A 23,537-nucleotide genomic window follows, 5' to 3' on the forward strand; every position below is an offset into this window, starting at 1 on the left:
ACCTGGTCAAAGCCATTTCAGCAGCTTTTAACTTAATCATAGCATTTTGAATTGATCCAGAAGGGTATCACTGATATGAAAAAACATTGAGGGACCCCAAACAATCAACAGAACTGCACTCCCAACCTCAATTTCTCAAGAGAAGACATTTAAGGTGTTATCTGCCAAGCCAGGCATGAAACTGGATAGAAATAAAGAAAGAAAACCAGTCTTCTCCAAGTGTGCCTGAAAAGGATCATCAAGATCAGTTCAAGTATCATGCTATGAAAAGAGGTGTTAGCAGACAACCTACAATTGTTTTTATCTTCCTGTTTCAGGTAAGGTTTCTTCACAGCAGCCTAATCATCTCCTTTGAAGAGGTTACTACCACCACCTCCCTCAAAAAGGTATCTCCAACCTGTTAGACCCAACGACCCATCATCTTTCTGTAAGGCGAACAAAGCCAGGAAGGATTAAGGTTGAGCCAAACATAACCAACTGCCGTCCTCATCAAGCCTAACAACTGAAACTCATCCCATACAACTGGCCCAGATAGCAAATTCCATTAATTCTCTTGCCTAATGCTGTTGTCCTGGATGCAAGCCCATTTATCTTCAAACGGCCTGTAACTGACTGCCTCGTCCTTGCAAGGATGCAATCCCCTCGCAAGATTACCTCTGCATTTTAGCTCCTAGAAAAATGCAGCTGGGAAGAACTGTTGAGCCTTCCCCAAGCTCCTGTTGGATTCCAGCCCTTGCAACTCTTCAGGCATCATGTAGCCCAGTGTTTTCCAACTTGGCAACTCTAAGATGCGTGGACTTCAACTCCTAGAATTCCCCAGCCAGCATGCTGGGGAAAACGTTTCAGCAAAACGTTTAGGAACCCGTGCTCGAAGGCATTCAAATATCTCCAGGCTGCAAAGGACTGAATGGGAGGAAGGAATTCTGGGAGTTGAAGTCCACACATCTTAAAGTTGCCAAGCTAGAAAAACACTGATGTAGCCCATTCCCTGACTGCAGGACCTTTGGGTGAAAGGATGCAACAACACCATGGACTCGCCCTTCTGCAGTCGAAACCGGCCCAGGCCATCCTACGTCTCTCCCAACAGAAACTGGCCAGATCCTCCTTTCTGCCCATTACTCACCACCGTCTCCGGCAGCTGCCGCGTATTGCTCCCCATCCCAATCAGGCACCCACAACCTCGGGCAGCAACTGCTCCCTTGCTGATGGCGCAGGGACAACGACGGGTACTGCTCAGCCGGAACCAGCAACGGCCGGCTAACCGCCAGCAGCGTACAAAGCAGCCTCAGCGCCGCGACGATCCGCCAGGATCTCCGAGCACCACATGCAGGTGCCATCTTCCTAACACGCCTGCGCAGATTAATCTACCTTTTCCGCATTTCCCTCCCAGAGTCCCGGCAGCTAGTGGGCGAGCGAGTTCTTTTCTGGGAATGGTAGTTCTGCGCCCAGACTTTTGCTGCGCTCTGTATCGAGCGCAAAACTACGAATACCGAGATGCCCCGCAGGTTCTCAGCTCTGCTAGCGGAATCCGGAAGCGAATGAAGTAAAACACCCTCGGAAGGAGCTTTTGTGGTTTGTTCTCTCTGGGAAGATGGAGGAGTCTGGCTGTTACCGGTGCATTGAGTGCAGTACAAAAGCGACTGAGCTGTACAAGGATTATCAACGTGGTGTGTTGCGGATCTCTATCTGCGTGAGTTATGTGAAGAAACAGGAATTTCGAATTGATGTGTCCACCTTGCAGTGATATTATGTAGTTACCCAGCATTAGTACCGGGTCCAAGAGGATCCTCAAATTGCCAGCCTGATGCTTAAGGAGAAGTGCATTGCCATTCCTCCTGAACTTTGAAATCTTACCTTCAGATTTAGTACTAATTCCATCTTATTCACAGTGAGTTTTTATTGCTCTTCAACATTCAGTCCTTTACAGCCTAGAGATATTTGAAGGCCTTCAAGCACGGATTCCTAAACGTTTTGCTGAAACGTTTTCCCCAGCATGCTGGCTGGATAATTCTGGGAGTTGAAGTACACCCATCTTAAAGTTGCCGAGGTTGAGAAACACTGCTTTAGTGTAATCTTAATATACACACCTCCCCCAAAAATCCAAACACCAGAATGAACACAAATGAACAATGAAACTAGGAAAGCTGGGTTTATTGTAACAATGTAACTAAAAGGTTCTTCCTACCTCCCCTGGACTCTGTCTGCACCACCCCAAGGGAGGTACACCTCACAGCTTGGGAAACCCTGGCTTAGAGCTTGCAGGACATTTGCTCAGATGATTCCTCATCCTAAAGTAAGACTAGTGTTTATATCTCTGAGAACATGTACGGGATACTCAACATAATCTTGATTAACCTAGATGTCCTGTTATGTGTTGGTAAGATTTATTAGGGGATGTAAAACTGTAATGGTAGAAAGTTCATTGAGCCTAACATGGATGTCAGAATGTGCTTTGTGGGTGCCTTGTTTTGAAAACTGTGAACATCATTTAACATATTGTTAAAACAATCTGTTCCTTAATGGATTTCACACAATATTTGATTAAACATTACCATGATTCATCTCTCTGATATTACTCTCATGCTTATCAAACTCCTGGCTATCTGGTTTTTCCATGTAATTAATTCTTTTCTAGTCCAATCTATGCCAGTATTATTCTAGTGAGGCTTAATTCAGCTGGCTTTTTATGATCTCACTTGACTACAGATATTTTTATAAACTTTTTTTAAATAAATATATTTAGTGTTTCATTGAAATCAAATGCACAGATGAGATGGAGGACACCTGCTTGGTAATAATACAGTGGTGCTCAAAAGTTTGTGTACCCTTTTGAATTTTCAATATTTCTGCATAAATATAACCTAAAACATGATCTGTTTTCCACATAAGTCCTAAAACTAGATAAAGAGAACCCAATTAAACAAATGAGTCAAAAACATACTTGTTCATTTATTTATTGAGGAAAATATCCAAAGCTACATATTTGTATGTGGCAAAAGTATGTGAACCTCTAGGATTATCCGTTTATTTGAAGGGGAAATTAGAGTCAGGTGTTTCAGTATATGGGATAATAATCAGGTATGAGTGTGGGAGGTCCTGCCTTATTTAAAGAACAGAATTTTGGGTATTCACTATCAAAGTTTGATCTTTTCAACACAGGTATGTGGAAGTGTGTCATGACTCAAACAAAGGAGATTTCTAAGGATCTTTGAAAAGCAGTTGTTGATGCTCACCAGGCTGGAAAAGATTACAAAATTATTTCCAAAGACTTTAGATTCCACCAATCCATTGCCTGCCCTTTAAAAAGCCAAGGAACAATCAAAGGTGAGGAGAATTACAGTCCGTAGCACAATATTTGGCAACATGATGTTTGATTTAAAAGTCCCATCATTGGCTTTATCATCTTCTTTCACATGCTCTCAAAATGGTCTGGCAGATTGTGTACAAATGGAGGCAATTCAACACCATTGTTACCCTCCCCAGGAGCGGTTGACTAACCAAGAGCAAGGCACGTAATACTCCAGGAGGTCTCGAAGAAGCCCAGGGTAATGTCTGAGGAACTAAAGGCCTCTCTTGCATTGGCTGTTGTCAGTGTCCATGAGACCACCATCTGGAGAACACTGAACAACAGTGATGTTCATGGCAGAGTTGCAAGAAGAGGGGCACTGGTCTCCAAAAAGAATATTGCTGCCCATCTACAGTTTGTGAAAGACCACATGGATAAGCTAGAAGCTGTTGGAAGAATGTTCTGTGGACGGATGAGACCAAAACAGAATTTTTTGGCTTGAATGAAAAGCATTGTGTTTGGCAAAAGGCAAACACTGCATTCCAGCATAAGAACTTTATCCTGTCTGTGAAACACGGGGGTGGCAGTATCATGGTTTGGGCCTGCTTTGCTGCCTCTGGAGCAGGATGGCTTGCGATCGTTGATGGAACTATGAATTCTGAATTGTACCAGCAAATTCTACAGGAAAATGTCAGGGTATCTGTCCATGAACTGAAGCTCAAAAGAAACTGAGTCATGCAATAAGACAACGACCCAAAACACACAAGTTGTATGACCAAAGATTGGTTAAAGCAGAAGAAAGTTAATGTTTTGGAATGGCCAAGTCCAAGTCCTGACCTTAATCCTATAGAAATGTTGTGGAAGGACCTGAAATGGGCAGTTCATGTGAGGAAGCCCACCAACACCCCTTGTAGCTGTTCTGTAAGGAGGAATGGGCTAAAATGCAGGACTGATCAACAGTTATTGGAAATGTTTAGTTGCAGTCCCCCCCCAAGGGGGGGACACCAGTTACCGAAAGCAAAGGTTCACATACTTTTGCCACACACACACACGAAACTTTGGATCATTTACTTCAATAAATAAATGAACAAGTATAATGTTTTTGACCCATTTGTTTAATTCGGTTCTCTTTATCTAGTTGCAGGACTTGTATGTGGAAAACAGATCTCGTCTGAGGTCATATTTATTCAGAAATATTGAAAATTCAAAAGGCTTCACAAACTGAAACAGTCATGATTGCCAAAAATGGATGAGACAATTTCCTGCCATTTTGAAGTACAAAGCATACTAATGTTAGTTTAAGAACTAAAATAGGCTTAGTGCGGGCACGGGGGACTAGCCTCCAAACCAAGAGGGAAAGAAATCTCATTCCTGTCCATGTCTATAACATAGCTATGCCCATTTTGCATAATCACTCAACCTCAACACCCCTTAAAATGTCCCCAAATATTAAAATGAGGCCCTCAGCCATCAAAAGGTGGTTTATCCTTTCTTAATCCTTATCTTTTTCAGCTCTGTATTATTTTTAAGATAAATATCAGGAACCGTACAACAATATGTGATTGTGCAATAGACATATAGTGGCAAGATCAGATTTGCTGTCCATTTCCTAATAACCCCAGTATTAAAACTGCTTTTTCCACCGCTGCAGCGTACGACCCCCTCATGATCTATGACTGGTGTATGTCTGGAATGCATCTGTACTTCCTGTGCTGAAAGACCAAATCACGTTTTTATGATCCTCATAGATTATCTTATAAGCAAACCATAAGCTTCTCTTCATCTGGGGTTAAGATGCATATATTTTGATGGTATATAATGAAGTACTAAAACAAGTTAAAGTTCTTCACAAGAATGCATGTTTTCAATCTTAGCAATGTAACTCCAGAAACTTCTAGAGCACTCCTTTATTTCTTGCAGTTTAATGTACCGTTTGCATTTGTTGCGTCCCTGAAGTATTTAAATCTGTACCCTGGCTAATTTTTTAAATATATTTTTTGTTTTCATTAATTATATAAAAAGCAACAGGTAAAACAAAACAAAGGGAAAAGTGGGGAAGAATAGAATGCATACATATATGTTATTTATCTTTTTAAAAATTATTATCATTACTACTGTTGCATAAGCTGTACACTGAAGCGATGGTTGAGGTGAGAATTCAGAAACAGATTTAATATAGTGATTAATTTTTTTTAAAAAAAATTAGAAAAGCAAAAGAAAAAAATATGCCTATAAGAAAAAAAAACATGCAAGTCGACTCACCTTTTTTATTTTTTTCCTTTCCTTTCCTATTCTTTCTTCCCCAACCACTGTCACTGTCAATATTTTTATACTGTGCAATAAACTTCTGTGACTATTCCTTATTTCTGTTTAAATTGTTTAAATTATTTCTTGAAATCATTTCTCTTTACCTTCAAAAAGCATACTCTAGGTGTCTTAACTTGCCTTGATGGGTAAAACATTGCATATCAGGGAGCCATTCCTGCTTGATTTTTACCCTTGCTAAACTTAATACTGGGTAAAAAATAATAAAGTATCAATTATTTACTTTTGCTGTTGTGGCCGAAATGTTACTTTGTGAAAACTACAATATAAATCTTAAGATTACCCCTTTATTCATAACAGACCTTTAAAAATTCTTAAGAACTTTTAGTAAGTGTTTCATCTCTGTAATATTACTGGCTTTTTAAACTTTGCTTTTGCTTTGTTACTTTCAGAAATCCTGCCAGAAGCCAGTGGACAAATATATAGAATATGATCCTGTCATCATCTTAATTAATGCTATCTTATGCAAAGCACAAGCTTACAGACATATCTTATTCAATACAAAGATAAACGTACGTTCCTGTTGTGTCTGCTTCTTGTCTTAATTTGCAATAGGATCTGTCAATCTTGCTCCAAGCTAATGAAAGAGCTAACTTGTTCTGGACCTGGCAATATTAACTTTAATTGGCTTCCTATTCCAAAAGCTGTGTATTGGTTTTGATTTCAGTTTTGTAGTTCTGTGCTGGTCAAGGAACTGGTCAAAATGAAGCACACTTAGTGCCCTTTAGAGCTGCACTGGAGAAGTATCGCCACTTTAAAACAGCATGGCTCTTGATAGCTACATTGTATGTAGAGAGACTGTCATGAGTAAGGATGGCGAGCCGCATTTCTTGGTTTTCTGAAGACATTCCAAACGTATCTCCTTAATTTCTTGTTCCTCCCTCTTTCGATGGGAGTAGGAGTTTGTTAGGATTGATGTCCTAACAGCCAGGAAACACGCTGAGACAAGGAACTGGTTTCTAATATTTATTGCTAGTACTTAACAAGAATCCTAACAAACTGAAGAAGCGTGGGAAAACCCAGACATATAAACCCCAAAGGTTAAGGCGGTCCCGATCTGTGTCTCTTTGAATGGCTGACCAATTCCTCAGTGCTACGCATGCGCTTGACAGTCTGGATGGGAGCCCCCTGCTCGCCATCCTTACTCATGACAGAGACCTTCATAAAATCTACCTTTTTTGCAGGTCTGTCTAGACCAGCCTTTCTCAACCTTTTGACCCTGGAGGAACCCTTGACATATTTTTCAGCCCTTGGGGAACCCCTGGACAGTCAGGCTCAATTAGAGGCCAGAAGTTACAAAATTACTATATTCGTTTCATGGGTAGGCCTGTCTATATGCATTAACAGTGTTCTTAAACTGAAAATAAAAAATGAAACTTCCTTAATGTGAAGTTGCCCAAATCTGAAATACTTTTTTAAATAAATCTTGATCTCTCAGGGAACTCCTAGCGATCTCTTGTGGAACCCTAGAGTTCCACAGAACCCTGGTTGAGAAACCCTGCTCTGTACATTGCAGTTTGATGCTGTTGCTCGGTAGGCTAATTGTTTTGACTGGAATTTCCTGACTCCTGGCTTGAATGTTCCTTTGACCTACTACTATCAGCACTCCTCTGACATCTCTTACTGTTGCTCCTACTCTTTCCATTCTTTCTATACGCCTGGGCTGCCTGGTTTATTATGCCATAGTCGGTCAGTTGGAAGTCAATTTAGTGCTTGTTTCCGTTTAGTGTTTGATAGCTAACATGTATTTATACTTCACAATATTATGCTTAACACCATCATATTTATGCCCATCTCCGAACTGGTGATTATAGTCACTTGGCTTCTAGATAGCTGATCACACTCTGGCCACGTTTATCACAGTAAGCCTAGGGGAGAACCCCTTGGTGGAAGTCTGTCAAAAAGAGAAGCGTGGTAAGGGATGGCAGGGGCTCAGGGGACAAAGTATTCACTGCAGTGGGCCCTGCTGGAGTATTGAACTCTGGAATTTGCCCACCTGTGCTGGGGGGTAAAGCTGGATTTTGTTATAGTTGTCCAGTACATCATTAGCTATAAAGAACTGAATGTATTGTATTGCTTTAAAAGACCAAAAATCACTATTAAGCTATGAACAAATATCAAGAAACATGGTCAACACAACATACAGTAAACCTAATAGAATTATAGCCATAATAAATTCAACCCATATCACTAAGAATCTGTTCTGATTTAGGTATCTTGTAAAGTTAAAATATAGGCTCTATATGTAGAGAAACCCAAAGTCTGGATGTGGTACAAATCCATGAATTAAGTTGTAGTCTAGAACTGGTTTCTAGTCTGAGCTGAATTCTCTGTCAGATTCACTTTTAATGTATGACATCAAAGTATGTCCCACAGCTTGGTTAGCTGTTCTTCAATGACCTATACAGGCCTTTGTGCTCGTACTAGTAAGAAGCCATAAGACTACCATGCTTATAGTTCTGTGGTTGATAAATTATTTTGAATGCATTTGCATCTGACATTAATATTCTTTCCTACTGCAGTTTCATGGAAAACTTTGCATATTCTGTTTACTTTGTGAAGCTTATCTCAGGTGGCTGCAGTTACAGGATTCAAGTCAAAGTACCGATCCTGATGATTTAATTAGATATGCCAAAGAATGGGATTTTTATCGAATGTTTGGAATAGCATCTTTCGGTAAGATCAAATATTTGCTGTGGCCAAATATTGTTTCTAGTATTTTTAAAAAAGCAGCATTTCAACATTTACAGTTGCTTCAAGTGCACTAAAATTGTTATATGTCTTCTGATATATATTCATGTAGCCAGTATTTCTCTTGCTTTCATCAAATTTGGCTGGAAGATATCTGACCGTCAAAAGATTGCAACACACCATCAGTTTGAATGAATAAGCATGTCTAAAGATAGTAGGGCACAATGTTTATGAATGTAGACATTTTCCAGGAGACAGTGTTTGGAAAGGACCTAGGAGACACAAGGGCAAATCCCAGCTCAATCCTAAATCCCATGGCTTTTCAGAAAATATTTTTTCCTCAGATTCTCCAAAACTGGAAATGCTTGTCTAAACTACAATTGTTTGAATTAGTAAAAATCAAGGATTCTGATATCTTTCTTTTGTATGCTGCTTGGAGATGTTTTGGATAGAAATACCAATAACAAAACAAATTAATAAATATAATAACTGCTACAACAGCAAGACAGCCTGTTTTTCTTTGTGCTAATATATCTGGGCTGCAAAAATCTGATGACCTTTAGATGGCAGGAAAGAGGTATAGAAAACTATTACTCGTTGTTGAAATCTAGTAGCTGTCAGATTTTTGCAGCCCAGATATGGTAGCCCTAACTTTTCAGCTAGCTTATGTCAATCCAAAATTGGTCGGTGAAGCTTTCTAGGTAGTAGGAGGCCTTTTGTGTTAGACAGCTAGCATGTTAAATGGCTTGGAACTACAATATCTAACTTACTAGTTTTTAATGCCTAATCCAAACCAAAATGCATGCCTTCCAAAAGAAAATTAAAAAGCATGTGAGTAGATGTAGTAGAATGCTGTATAACTATTTAACAAGCATTTTATGAACTCAGCTCTTTCTCTAAATAATTTTTTTTCTACTTTTACCCATCTCACACTCAGAACAAACTGCATTTTTGATTGGCATCTTCGCTGCTCTGTGGTTAGTAAGATCTGTTGCCCTGAAAACCAAGGCAGATTGCATATTTCTTCTGAAAGCATTGCTGTTATCCAGCTATGGAAAACTTCTACTGATTCCAGCAGTTATTTGGGAGCATGACTACACTCATCTGTGTCTCAAGCTCATTAAAGTGTTTGTCTTGACATCAAACTTTCAAGCAATTAGAGGTATTTTTCTAATTTAACTTCACTATTACAGTAATGCTGTTCAGATTTTCCAGCTGAGTTTCCACTGCTTGAAACAGACAGAGACATACAGCGATAAGATTTAAAACATTAGGGAAGGAAACTGTATTTAGAGAATAGAAACTCTTGCTATTTAATTTCTTTACTATAGACCTGAATACATAGACATTTATATAGTATGTAAAAGACAGCAAAAGCTGCAAACATAAACTTTGATTCTAGTAAAAACCATAATTAAAACAGTGGCTTAAATATATAACAAATGTTTTAGTTTCTGTATCTGAGATTTTGTTGTTAATTTTATCTTGGAACAAATAGATAAGAGTGACTTTATTCATATACAGTATCCTTTACTGTCCTGGGATTTATTTTTCTAGCTCTTTGCCAGTGAAATATGAGTAAATTCCAGATATGGACTTAAGTTCTATATTCTCTATGTTGTCTGAGTTTTTAAGAAACTCAAACAATACCACTGCTGGGCCAGTAATTTTGAATAATTTCCCCCCCTATTTTGTCTTTGTCAGATGCTTGAGAAGGAGTAAGATTCCTTTCCAAATGTCAAGTTTTTAAAATAAAATTTAATAACTATTTTACATATGCCAATATAATACTGATGTGGGTGTAAGTGGATCTTGAATATCACTATTAATATTAAATAGCTATATTTGAAAAGAATATCAGAACTGAATATTACTAGATTACTCATTTTCCTAATGTACAAAGGATACTAACAAGCAGTTGCGCTCAGCAAGGAAAGGCTTATTACATATACAACACTCCAATGATTTTACATATGGATTTTACATATGATTTCACAATTAAATATGTCAACCGGTTACAGAATTCAGATTTGATTTCCTTTGCCTTTTTATGTATGTGGTAATTACATATTCCAAATTTTACATTGAAAAAACTTAATATAATGCCTTTCTGGGTAAAGAAGAAAGGTTAATAAGCAATCCTGTAGTAGTAATACGTTCCAAGGCATTCAGCTTTCTCATCTAATGTCTTGTTGAGTCACTAACTGGCTTCTCACAACAGGCTAAGCCATATTGTACAGTCTTCAGTGACAGTTGTGTTGCCTTGCCTGCTGGCCTTTATCAGTACAGTTTCCTCTGCATCTGTAAGCCCCACTATCACCTCCTAAGGCCATGGAATTGTTCCCTTTGTTAAGCTGTTTTTTTTTTAATTATTACAGGTGATTAGAAGGAAAGGCTAATTTAAATTAAGAGGGGCTGGTAAAATAAACCTGAAGCCTGCTACTTATACTTTCAGACAACCTAGACTTAGACTTAAACTAGGCTAAAACTCCACCAATTCATCAGAGCTTTTATGACTTAAATTACTGGTTTAAGTTTGCAACCTGGTCTAGCATCACATATTGTTTCTAGCCCTGTAGACTTCATTCATTGCAAAAGTAAAATCTCCTTCAAGTTGAGCTTGACTCCTGGTGACTTCATGAATAGATCTATGAAGATTTCTTGGCAGCAGTACAGAAGTGGTTTGCCGTTGCCCTCTTCTAAGATGTTTTTTAACATCCCTGTCAGGTTTATAGCCTCGGTGATCTTGCATCCAAGTACGAAGCAGGCCCATCCCTGCTTAGCTTCTGAGCCCAAACAAGGTCAGCCAAGTCAAAACCATCTCATTAATCAGAAATAACATTTGTCCATGCTAATTTGTTTCTTATCCTTATGGAAACCTATTTTCCATAACCGCGTTCTATTTTTATTTTCTTTTGCAGTTACTTTGAATATTAGCCGCAAACTGTGTCTGATGGTCATTTTGAATGGATTAATTTTCGAAAATGGCATCATCTGCTTGTTCCAGAATGTAGGATGGACTGTCTGAGACAATCTTGTTTCCTTATGATGGTAGTGGAAATATTTGAAGATGTAGAAAATTTTCCCTTTGAAATCATTCACTTCATCATAGTTCTAAACAAAGTAGTAAAGAAATGTTGAATGTAAATTTATTTATTTATTTATATTTCAAAGTTCATCACCGCCCATCTCGCACGAAATGATTCTTTCTATACCAGATCAGCCAATCAGCCCATACTAATTTAGGAATGATGCACTGATATTTAATTTTTATAACTTAATTTTGCTATTTTTAATGTGATCGAGTTGTATTAAAGTAAGAATATTGCTGTTTTATATAGTTTCAGATTACGTAGCTGTGTTCTGTTTTCCTCCTGGGTTACTTTGTATTTAAAAGAAAAAGGTGTGTGATTGTTTCATTAAAAAAGAACAAAAAAGAAAATGATCATACTAAAAAGAGACAAAACAACTTTAAAACAACAGGGGAAAAAAACCAGTCTGACCCAAAGGTGTGTTCAGACAGCCACACCACAGACAAAGTAATATTAAGCTGGCTTTGCAAAGATATCACTTCGACATTTCTGGCAATTATGCTACTGGAAACACCGGAAACATTTTTTTTTTTGTGGAACAATCATACCTTTAAGTTGATGTTCATAGATCCTCCAAATAATAAATATAATTTTGTAGACTTGTTTATAAATCTTTAGTTTTCTTATGCTTAAAGGCAACCCCCCCTTTTTTTTTTAAGAAATGGAGTTAGGATTGTACCCACTTATTTAGGAGTAAGTCAAGTTAACAGGAGTTGAGCTAATACTGTTGAATTTTGATATTGCTTCATTAAAAGTAAGTTTGGCAATATCATCCAATGCATGCTTTCTCAGAAAAAGTCACCCTGAATTGTATTTACTCCCAGATAAGTAAACATAAGCCTATGTGATTTATTCTGAGCTTATCTGCCCCGAGCATGAATTGAATCTGCGCTAAAACTGATTTGAAAATTAGTTTTAAATTAGCCCTGTTTGAAATGGCTCCAGTGGAAATAACTTGTGGGACTGTCACTGAGAAGAAAAGTTCTAGTTTATATGAATGTTTAATTCCAGTTCCAAACTGGAATCAGTTTAGGCCAATACAGGATAATAAGAGCCAATATTGTCTGATTTAAATTATTTTAAAGCCAAGCAAGTTTTTGAGATGCAAAATTATTGGTAGATTGTTCTCTCTCTTTAGCAGTGAATGTTTAATCAATACCATACTTACTGGGAGGAAAGTAATCAGAGGCACCTGGAACAGAGTTTATTAGGAATTATAGGACGCTATTAACTGTAAAAGTAATTTCCTGTTCATCTCTTCTTTCCAAAGCATGCAGTTTGGGTAAGCTGTCACTCAATGTAGAATAGAAAGCATATCTGGCTTTGCAACTGTATTACACTAAATTATGTGCATAGATATTAGAGAACTTTACATTTTTAAATTATATTCATATAACCATGCAAATTCAAGGACTTTATCCTTTGTCAGAAGTAGGTGTGGTTTTTCTTCAGGAGTAATAAAAGCAACTGACCAAATTTTATTTATTTATTTATTTATTTTCTATCCCACCTTTATTATTTTTATAAATAACTCAATGTGGCGAACATACCTGATACTCCTTCCTCCTCCTATTTTTCCCACAACAGCAACCCTGTGAGGTGGGTGCGGCTGAGAGAGAGTGACTGGCCCAAGGTCACCCAGCCGGCTTCCATGCCTAAGGCGGGACTAGAACTCTCCGTCTCCTGGTTCCTAGCCCAGCAGCTTAACCGCTAGACCCAACTGGCTCCTGATTTCTTTGATTACAATATAATTGCACTTGATGATTGATTTGACAGTGTTATTGATATGGCATCTGAGATTATGTCTAATTTTTATATTTGCTTATTTTCTATGTTACGTTTCAATTAAAATAGATAAGAGCAGATGCAGAGCACTGACTTTTTAAAACTCACAGTCTAACAAAATAACAGGAATGCTGTGTGAAGTAAACAATAGAAAGCAAATGGAGTATTCCTCAATATTTAACTTTAGAAGCTTAGGCTAGGATCTAAAAACTGTTTAATTTTCCCTGAAGATGGGTTGTGATGGTCCAGTACGAGATTTGGAGGTTTCCAGTTTAAGTTTCTATATGCAGTAAATACTGTACTTTTTGTGTGGAATTGGTAGTGCATAAAGTAGGTCTGAAGCTATCTGTTTAATAAATTCTAAATCATCTAGACCAAGGATTCCCAAAGGTCTGCGGACTATTGGTAGCCATGAAGTTACTGCATGTTCCCCCGATGGAAGCACCAAAAGAAAAATGTAAAAAACATTTTTTAATAACTAATCACAGACACTTGCCAAATTTTGCAAGAATGTGATCTTACATCTTTTATGTTGACAGGGTGATGATCTTGCAAGATATTATTGGAGAGGGGTTACTGTTGTTCTGCTCAGAACTAGAAGGGGATGATCTATAAGTAAGAATGGCACAAATTCCATTGTTTTCATGGACAGATCATTTCCTGAACTAGCTGGACTATCAAATTATTGTAATTTCCTGGTTTTAGTGGCTGATTAATTCAGAAAGCTATACTGAACTTTGGAATATTATCCTGTAGTATTCACCAATATATTTATCAAGTCACTGATATCTGCCTTGAATAGGAAGATTATTCTTGCCATCATGATTGATTGATTGATTATGTGCCATCAAGTCAGTTCTTAGCAACCATATAGAGATTTTCTCCAGGATGATCTATCCCCAGCCAGGTCCTTCAGGGCTTCCAATGGTGCACCCAGTATTTCTCAACCTTGGCAGCTTTAAGATATGTGGACTTCAGCCTGTTCATTTGTGCCTCAAGCAAGAATTCTGGGTTAATTTGTTTAATGATCTATTTGTTTGTTTTCTTTTTCCAATTTTAAAACCATGCTCATCTTCTTCCAGTCCAACTTCTCTTAATATATATTCAGCTTATAGGTTGAATTAATAAGGGGAGGAGTGAGCCTTGTCGCATTCCTTTGTCAACCTGGAGCCAGTCTGTTTCCCCATATTCTCTCCGTGCTGTGGCTTCCTGACCTGAATATAAATTTCTTATGAGGACAAAGAGATGTTCTGGGATTCCCATTTTTCTACACTTGACATCATCAGCATAATCAAAGGCCATTCTATAATCAATGAAGCACATATCAACTTCTTTTTGATATTTGTAGGCTTTCTCAATTATCCACCATGCACCAGCGATAATAATGTTCCTCAGCCTTTTCTAAAGCCAGCTTGAACATCTGGCATTTCCTTATATAGGGTTCTCATCTGCTGTGGATGATCTTCAGCATTATTCTGCTAGTACATTGTGCCATCATTATATTCATTCCCAAATATCCTTCTGATAGGAGTTGTCTTACTGGCCTTATAACTAAGGATGGCAAAAAGATTGAAAATGTCAAGAGTTCAGATAGCAGATAACGTCATACAAGTACAGCTAAGCAGTTAAAAATTATTCCGGATAATAACTTTTCAACAAATATAAAATCCGGAACAGACTGAAAAGTATCTAAATGCAATACAGTTCACAAAATTTAGGAAGCCCTTATTAGGAAAATAGGAAGCCCTTATTAAACAAGATGAAACAAAAGCAGCAATACAGATATTGAAATGATTGATTCCCAAAGGTTGAGGCAGGGGAGAGAAGATTGCTGTTGCACCCTGTGATCTTGCAGTGGATTTGGATGGACTATATATGGATGGATAACTAGTACCTTTGTTTTCCACCTATAAAATCAAGGCCCATTCTTTATGCCTTAAATAAATTGAAAGATTACCCAGATAGTAGAGAGGTTCCAGTGAACCTACCCATCTTGATGGAGGTATTGACCAATCTTATATAGCAGGCAGAGATTGTGGCCAACACACTTCTATTCATTCTGTGAGGAGCAATTGAACTGGTTCATTTATTCAAGCACTGTTTTTACCATATGACACTGTATGGGTTTCCCTTTGAAAAAGGGAAACCTTTGTTTTAAAGTTTCACAAAACCAAGTTAAGTCTAAATACTAGATAAATAAAGTATTGAACTTTCCTTCTTCCTAGACAGCTAATAAGCTACTATGCAGAAGGCAGGAGCTATTTTGAGAATTGGCTTTTGGTCTTACCAAGTCATGTTTAAAGAATCAGAGTATATAACCTGTGAAGGAATGAAATGCCATAACCCTTTCTGCCTCAACCTTTTACACCTGTCTACTGACAATCTCATTGCCTTGAGCTTAACATAATGTAAGGGATTGTACTTCCTCCTGTTACTTCCTCAGTGCTCTGCAGAAATGGAGGAATGAAGAGGCAGATTCTTGTCTCTAAGCCAGGCCCTTAGAAAAGTTAGAGTAGTCAGAGATAGAGAGGCAAAGCTTCTGCATTTTCTAGAATTAAAATAGTGAAATGGCCATGGTGCTTTATCCACAGGCCATCAGGCCCTAAATATCCCTGCTCTTTGGTATGGCCCGTACCTGTTTCCTATGGTTTGCTATACAATATTGCTGTTAATGTAACAATACAAACCTATGTATTGTTCAAAAAGTAACCAACCGTGTTTAATGGTTGTTGGCTTTTTTTTGTATGTGTGTGTGTGCCTTCAAGTAATTGTTGACTCCTGGCAACTACCTGGACAAGTCCCTGCAGTTTTCTTGGCAAGATTTCAGAAGTGGCTTGCTATTGCCTTCTTCCTAGAGCTGAGAGCGAGTGACTCGCCCGAGGTCACCCAGCGGGCTTTGTGCCTCAGGCAGGACTAGAACTCACAGTCTCCTGGTTTCTAGCCTGGTGCCTTCACCACTACACCATACTGGCTCTCTTAATGGGTTTATCCTAAGGAACATATACAAGATTTCAGACTAAGGCATTATTTGCAAGGAGGAGGGGGAATGGTGCAAACTCTCAGCCAATCCTGAAATGTTAATTGGAATGGAATGATACCTTTCTCTGCACTGTTTTTACTTTTATGTTAGAAATTTTAAAAAAATCATGCATTAGATTTAAATCATATTTGTACTCCTTCATACTATTTAAATATGGTATAGAGAACAAAAAGGAATTAAACATAGCTCATCCCAAAGAAATTTTAAAATACTAACATAAGAGTTACGGAGATTTTTGGACAACAGAGGGAAATCCATAGCAGGGAGCCATTTCCTTGACTTCCCTGAGATTGTTTTTTTTTTTTTTTTTTGAATTGGAAAAGAATGCCAGATGACTAGAAATAACACCAGACAAGTTGAGCAATCTGAACTTTGAGTAGCTTCATAGGAATGTGTTCCTAGCAGCAGAATTTACATTTTATAGATAAGCTGATATGTCATTAAAGGAGAAAAATACTCTTTCTCTGGCAATACATAAGCCACTAGCTGGTCCAAGATTCTGCTGAGTAAATAAATATGTAGCATAGCCTAAAATTGGGTTATATAAAGATTGGGTTAGAGGTTTCAATCTGTAGATTTGTTGAACTCATGCATTGAAAATTGGATAAATAACAGTTTATTATGTTAATCAATTCTGGCAAGAGTGACACAGACACAATGTCAGAGTTGGAGAATGGGATATATATTCCTTAAAAAAATATGAATATAAAATAATTCCCAAGATGTGCTTTGGACATCCAGAAAGTTTAGTCAGACTAGATCCAAACTCTCCCATGTAGAAAAAAAAATCTGGGTAATTTAAAACAAAAAGGTAGCAACCATCTCATTCATATATAAGAAGTGTATATGTGTTTATAGGCATGAAAAATGCATGTTGCAAAGAAGAAAAATTGACTTAATTTATTGGGCTTACCACATATTCAAAACTATTTATAGAACAGAAATTAGGACAAAGTAAGACAATATAGTAGAAAAATTATTTATTTTTTTAAACATTAAAATTTATTTAAGTGCCCTTTATTTTTAAGCATGCCAGAATGGTTTATAGGTAGAACTTTAAAATTACACAGCATTCAAGTTACATCTTGAAAAAACCTGAGGGGTGTGTGTGAATCAAATAAAACAGAGCAGACAAAATCGATCAATTAAAATATCTTAGTAGCCAAATGTTCCTGAATGCTATTTGCAATATTCTGTCAGAAGTAACAAATAACATTTTATATTGTTCTTAATTCAGCCTTGTATTGATTGTTGTGTAAAGCAGTTTGCCGTAATTTGGTACTTTCCAGATGAGTTAGAGTTTATAAAGCATGCTGGCTGGGAATTCTGAGTTAGCTGCAGGACACCAAGCTGGGGAAGATGTGCAGATGCTCCATATTTAAGATCATAAAAATGATTATCACTGGAAGTACCTTGATGCTCTTCTCCTGTTTGTAATGATTCTATAGGTAGTTAATTGAAGTAGTATCAAATTATTTGAGATTACTGTTGGTATGGTTTGGAATGCTCTCTGTTATTGTATTAATACCTGCATTCATTGCATACCCTGGAGTCCAAGTTATATAAATTTCTAGGATCAAAGTTTGCTTAATGATAGGCTTGATTGTGTTTAGCTTAGCAGTAGTGTGTTGTTGTTGTTGTTACTATTATTATTTTAATTTGGTATGCTTCTCACAGCCCAGATAACTGAGTATTTCATCCCAGATGGAGGCAGATCTGAGATGAACTGGCCTTCATAGTTTCAGATCATCAGCAACATGTTCTAGTCCGCTGAATTTCTCCAGCTTGACTATCTGATCTTCATCCAACATTTCAATAGAAATCCTGGTCTCACTTTAGAGGAGACATTTCTGTCACTATTAAATTCCTCAGTTTCATTCATGACATTCCTAACCAGATGACATATTTTAGACCTCATATTTTCTACAATATCCTGAATGTCTTGCATAAAAACTTGGTAGGAGTCAGAACGAATCTGTTTAAAATCTTGGTGGAAGTCAGAGAAAATCTATTTAAAATCTTCCATGTCACACACAGTAGATTATGGCGCCCCTAGGAGCTTAACCAGCAAAAGTTGAAGATATGAAAGAGTTCTGGAATGTGTTTACACAAGTGAAAGTGAAATATTTAGACAGTTCCCAAGGGAAAGGAGAAGCAGAAAGCTGAAGGTTCAAATCAGCCGATTCAACGTGTAGGAAAATATTAATATCTTCAAATTTAGTACAAAAATAATAGCAAGGAGAAAATTATTTACTCTCACTCCTCCTTAATATTTGGAGAGAAAACGAGGTCCAAAACTTAAAAAGAATTTTAAAAAAAACTAATCCCAAAAGTAACAATAAGCACCAAGAGAACCCACTTTTCCTTGCTGTAGAAAGCCTCTCTTAGGGTATGTGTACTTAAAAGAAATATAAATTGGATGATTTAGAAATGGGGTGGCTGGTCTTACTGTCCCTTTAAGGCTACAGCGCAGCTTGGAAAATGGTGATGTCCCCGCCTCCCGGCTAGCTCTTACCAGTCAAGCACAAACACTGCAATCTTCTGGCTGCAAGCAGCCATCCAGAGGGCAGATGGGGTGATTCCAGCTGTTTTCCTTTTTTCTGGAGAACACTCCTGGGATTCAGGAAAACCTGCCTGAGCCCAAAAAAACTGCCACGTCGTCAGCTCCGCCTGCTCAGCCTGCAGGCACAGCTGTTCAGTCCGCCATGTCCCCACCAGAAGTCCTGTTTGATTATAATTATCAAGGTTCCTGTTGAGGCCTCTACTGGTCATCTATTCACTTGGATTCTGTGTTATCTGAATATCTATATATAACTAAATATTTGTGTTTTGATATCTTTATTAGTTACTTTATAAACGACAATTTTATCCAAGGCACAACATCAAATTAAAATATAATTAGAAAAATAAAAATATCAATTTATTCCTTATTTTGATATTGCATTTGTGCTGAAGCTAATCATAGTGATACAGTGTGCAACAAATTCATTACAACTATAGAAACAATAAGAAAATCATATTAAAGGTTTGAAACCATAAAAAGCGCCAAGCATGCAGTGCTTGCCCATAGCATCCAAGATACCATAGGATTGATTAGAATAGGGATTCCCTCTCTTCCTTCCTATCCAGGGCCCTCAGTTTCTGAGAATAGGAATCTCCAAATCTGGAAATGCCCCAAAGAGGATGTGATAGCTTCGGGAAGCAGACGTGTGGATTTGCTGGCTCTGCTACACTGCCAAATTGGTTTAGATGTATTTCCTCCCATTGTATGAAGTAGGATTTTTAGTTTCACTGTTGGTGGCAAAATGGGAAGGAACAATGAGAATTTGCTGCCAGCAGCACTTTAGGACATGACAGAGCACCTGATAGCATTTGATTGCTCTGTTAAGAGTAATGTAAAAGGCCAAATTAAACAGATGATTCTGGATGCTTTTTCCAAATATGTCCACCATCAAAAGATAAAACAAACGCCTTTACAAGTAAAGGTCTCTCACCTAAATGAGTTTAAAGCAGGGGGAAAATCCTCATTATAAGCAACAGAAACTAATACAGCCGGTCTTCATTTAGTGACTACCTCTGTAATAGTAGTAAAAAAATAATTTTCTGACCACCCCAACAATACTCCCAACGCTCCGAGCTGACAGCAATGCATGCCAGAGTGACAGAAACGCTGGCATTGCTGCACAAGATAACTTTATCTAAAGGAGGCAGCAGTTACCAGCGATCTTTGCAGCGTCTCTCTCGGTCGCGTGGTTTGCTTAGCGACCATGTCACTTACCATTTCACTGGAATGAATTGCAGTTGCTAAACTAGGACAGAGTGTAATAAAAGTGTTGGCCTTTTGAAAGGCCTTGAAGACCTAGTTATGTGCCCAAGCCTGGGGTTCCAAGTGTGTGAAGGGCCCAATTTCCTGGTTACACTAACTTCTATGGATAATATTTCTCAGCTGCTATATGTATTTAATTTTTCTTTTTGTATTGTTATTGTAAATTAGTTTTTAATTGATTTTATGATCATTTGGTGCCCAGAGTCACTTGTTTGAGATGGGCAGCCATACAAATTGAATGAATGAACGAATGGTGCCTTAAATCCTGGAGGAAGGATATTACACTGGATGGCAGATGAGATGACCCACTTTTGAGAGGGACCTTTTCTGTGGGTCATCACTGAATTTCAGGCCAAGGGGCCTTCCAGAAAAGACCTTCATTGAAGATTTATGGCAAGGGTATGTATAGAAAGAAAAAGGTGTTCTTTTGAGTACCTGGAATCAAGCCATTGATTATAAGAGCCATTGTATGTGAGATGGGCAGTAGAGAAATATGACAGATAAATAAGACATTTTGCATAATAGGCTGCGTCATTTTCTAACACCCTCTGTGTTTGAGGAAGTTACTTTTATTGCTTGCTTCTAACCATTTTTTTTAAAACAGCTTTGTGAAAGAGAAAAAAAATCTTACAAAAGATACTAGATACTTTGGGTCTCATCTTTTTTGAAGAATATTGGCTACAGTATTTAGGCTGTAATAATTTAATTTCAGTAAAGGCAATATGAGAGCCAGTTTGGTGTAGTGGTTAAGGCACCAGGCTAGAAATGGGGAGACTATGAGTTCTAGTCCCACCTTAAGCATGAAGCCAGCTGAGTGACCTTGGGCCAGTCACACACACTCAGCCCTAGGAGGAAGGCAAGGGCAAACCACTTCTGAAAATCTTGCCAAGAATACTGTAGGGACTTGTCTAGATAGTCACCAGGAGTCACCACTGACTGGAAGGCACCAAAAAGAGGGGCGGGAAGAAGAGAATATATTGGTTAGCAAATATCCTGGACAAAAATTGGGGACAAAAATTGGGGCAGGAACTTGGGAAACCAGGACTCTCCAGGTCTTCAGAATGGTGTCTCTTCTACAGCAGTCTGAAGAATTGAACAGCAAATCTTTTGCATACAAAATATGTCCTTTGCCACTGAGCTCCAGTCCTGAAGGTCATTATTATCTTACTATGTAAGAAATCATATTATATCTCATATATATTACTATTCTTACAATAGTAAGATGATAACAGCCCAACTCATCTCACAGGGTTGTTGTGGGAAAAATAGGAGGAGGAAGGTATGTTCGCCACCTTGAGTTATTTATAAAAAATTACAGCGGGATACAAATTAATTAATTCATTCATTCATTCATTCAGCATTACATAAATACTAAGCATTTTAACAGATTGTTACTAATGGACTATTTGTTAGATTTATATCACACATTTCCTCCAAGATCTGAAGGCCAATCACATGGGATCTCCCTTCATTTTATCCACCAAACAGCAGCCCTGAGTGGTAGGTTTGGCTGAGAGGGAACAACTGGCCAAGGTCACCCAACAAGCTCCCATGACTGAAGGAAGACTTGAATTTATGTCCTCCTGGTCCTAGACCAACATTTTAACCACAGCACCATACGGGCTGGACCTTGCGATCAGTTAAATATTTGCTATATTCAACCACTGAAATCTGTGTACTTCTGTTAATAACTGTCATTGTATTTGCTAGTTTTGAGTCCAGAGGGTTGAGAATTGTCTACAGAATATCCACTACATCCTTTATCCAGAAAGAAAAAGATGCATGACTCTGAAAATTCCTGAACAGCTGATTGATCCCAACCAGTCAGAAATTGTGGCAGCAATGCTCACACACCTCCAAACGAAGGAAGTAATGGACTCAGATTGAAAAGAGCACTTCCCCTGCATTCATCCTTCCACAAGACACATTCAAACCAAGGCGAGAAGAGATCAGACCACCACCACCACCACACTTGATTTAGGCTGCAATTTTCTTCCTGTTGTCAGTTCCAAAGCATAGAGAAGGGATTCAAGTCTTACTATACTGCTGGTCATAACACATAAAGGAGAACAACTACCCATTCAACAGAGCCCTGGCATAATCCCCTGCTGGGTGGCCTACAAAAACAGCCGCAGCCCTTCCCTTCAAGTATGAGTATAGAGAGCTCATCTAAGTTTGATCTGACTCGGTTTTGTGAATAGTTGAATTAGAAGTCCATTGTTTCAGATATGTGCATAGCACTGTCATTTCTTTAAAAGTTGGAAGAACAGGAAATAAGTAATCCCATAACACACAAAAATTTGAAATAGTGCATGCAGCCAATTGGACCGTGAATTGTGATTTTCAATCTGTTTCTTGTGCTCTGCATTTGGGTATTTTAAATCAGGTGTTCTGAATACCAAGACCAAGCTATAGATCATTTCCTTTTCGGATATCATACAGAAAGTTGTAGCTGCTTTTGTGTTAGAGAAGTGGACACAGGAAGGGCTAATAAAATTTTTCAAGGCTTCTTTCAGATGCACAATGAACTTTCCACAAAGTTCAAAGAATAGGATATGGATTTGAACTCCCTCATCTTAATTTCCTACAATAATACTGTTATTGTAGGAAATTATATTAACAACAAAAGGAATATGTTCAGCAATTGTATTTTTCACTTTTAGACTTCAAGACTATTGCAGTCTGTAATCTTAAAATCCTTATGCAAATTAGGTTCCGATGTTACCATTTCTTGGAACGACACTTCAGATTTTAAAGAGCCTATTGGAGTATAACTACATAGTACAGTCAAATATCAGCTTCTTGATCAAAAGCAATAAACAAGGTTCAACATTTGAAACTGTATTAGGATCTGCATCAGTGATTTTTAAGGTATCTTCTACTGGGTTCACATCCGCCAGTAGACATTCTGTAATAGTTGCAGCTTGGTGTAATTTGAAGGTTTTGGCTTGGTTGTGAAAGAAAGAACAAGTAGTTACTGCAGAATTGCTATATTGCCACAACCTTCCATTCTTCTCTTAAGCTTCAGTTGTGCATACCTTTTAGGCATATGGTTGACCAACTCCTAAAATAACCAGATGGGTTCTGTGTTGTTCTGACACAATCTTCCCACCCTGACTTCACCAGGTATTTGCTGAAACATAAGCTCCCAGAATTCCCGGGAAAAGTGGCCTTTGTCTGTGCTGACTAACCATTCTAGAATATGCATCTGGAGAGTGGCCAGGCTGGGGAAAATCATTCTAACAAATGAAGACGTCATCAGCCTTCCTTAACCCAAGTCAGTGTAACTGGCATAGCTGCTGCTTGTAAACAGCTTTATGTCAGGCTATTGGTATCTGCCAAAATCAAAAGTGATTCTTTTCTACATGCAATTCTCAAACAATTTCTTTAACAAGAATTACTGGATTAATTGGGACAGAGTTGCAATTGGGACAGGCCTTGTTTCTACCCTGGCAACAACTATTTTCTCTTAAACCAATATATCCCAAAACA

The 23,537-nt window shown here is 38.0% G+C and overlaps 2 protein-coding genes across 5 annotated transcripts in view; one reads left to right on the forward strand and one right to left on the reverse strand.

Moving 5' to 3' along the window:
• TTC13 (tetratricopeptide repeat domain 13) overlaps positions 1-1,343 on the reverse strand; it is a 33,399-nt gene extending 32,056 nt beyond the window's left edge. For all 4 annotated transcript variants that reach the window (XR_010068211.1, XM_063307150.1, XM_063307138.1 and 1 more), the window contains exon 1: positions 1,124-1,343. Coding sequence is in view for 3 of the 4 variants with exons in the window: in XM_063307150.1 (XP_063163220.1) it covers positions 1,124-1,337 (214 nt within the window). In the remaining variant the exon portion in view is untranslated. The remainder of the gene's footprint in view (positions 1-1,123) is intronic.
• Positions 1,344-1,509: 166 nt separating this feature from the next.
• ARV1 (ARV1 homolog, fatty acid homeostasis modulator) lies at positions 1,510-11,638 on the forward strand. Its single transcript, XM_063307163.1, has 5 exons — positions 1,510-1,690; positions 6,004-6,123; positions 8,134-8,287; positions 9,240-9,464; positions 11,224-11,638. Exons 1-5 carry the CDS (start codon positions 1,592-1,594, stop codon positions 11,328-11,330), a joined length of 705 nt encoding a protein of 234 aa, XP_063163233.1. The 5' UTR covers positions 1,510-1,591; the 3' UTR covers positions 11,331-11,638.
• The last annotated feature ends 11,899 nt before the right edge of the window (positions 11,639-23,537 follow it).

The sequence above is a fragment of the Candoia aspera genome, chromosome 1, assembly GCF_035149785.1.
Source record: "Candoia aspera isolate rCanAsp1 chromosome 1, rCanAsp1.hap2, whole genome shotgun sequence".
NCBI lineage: Eukaryota > Metazoa > Chordata > Lepidosauria > Squamata > Boidae > Candoia > Candoia aspera.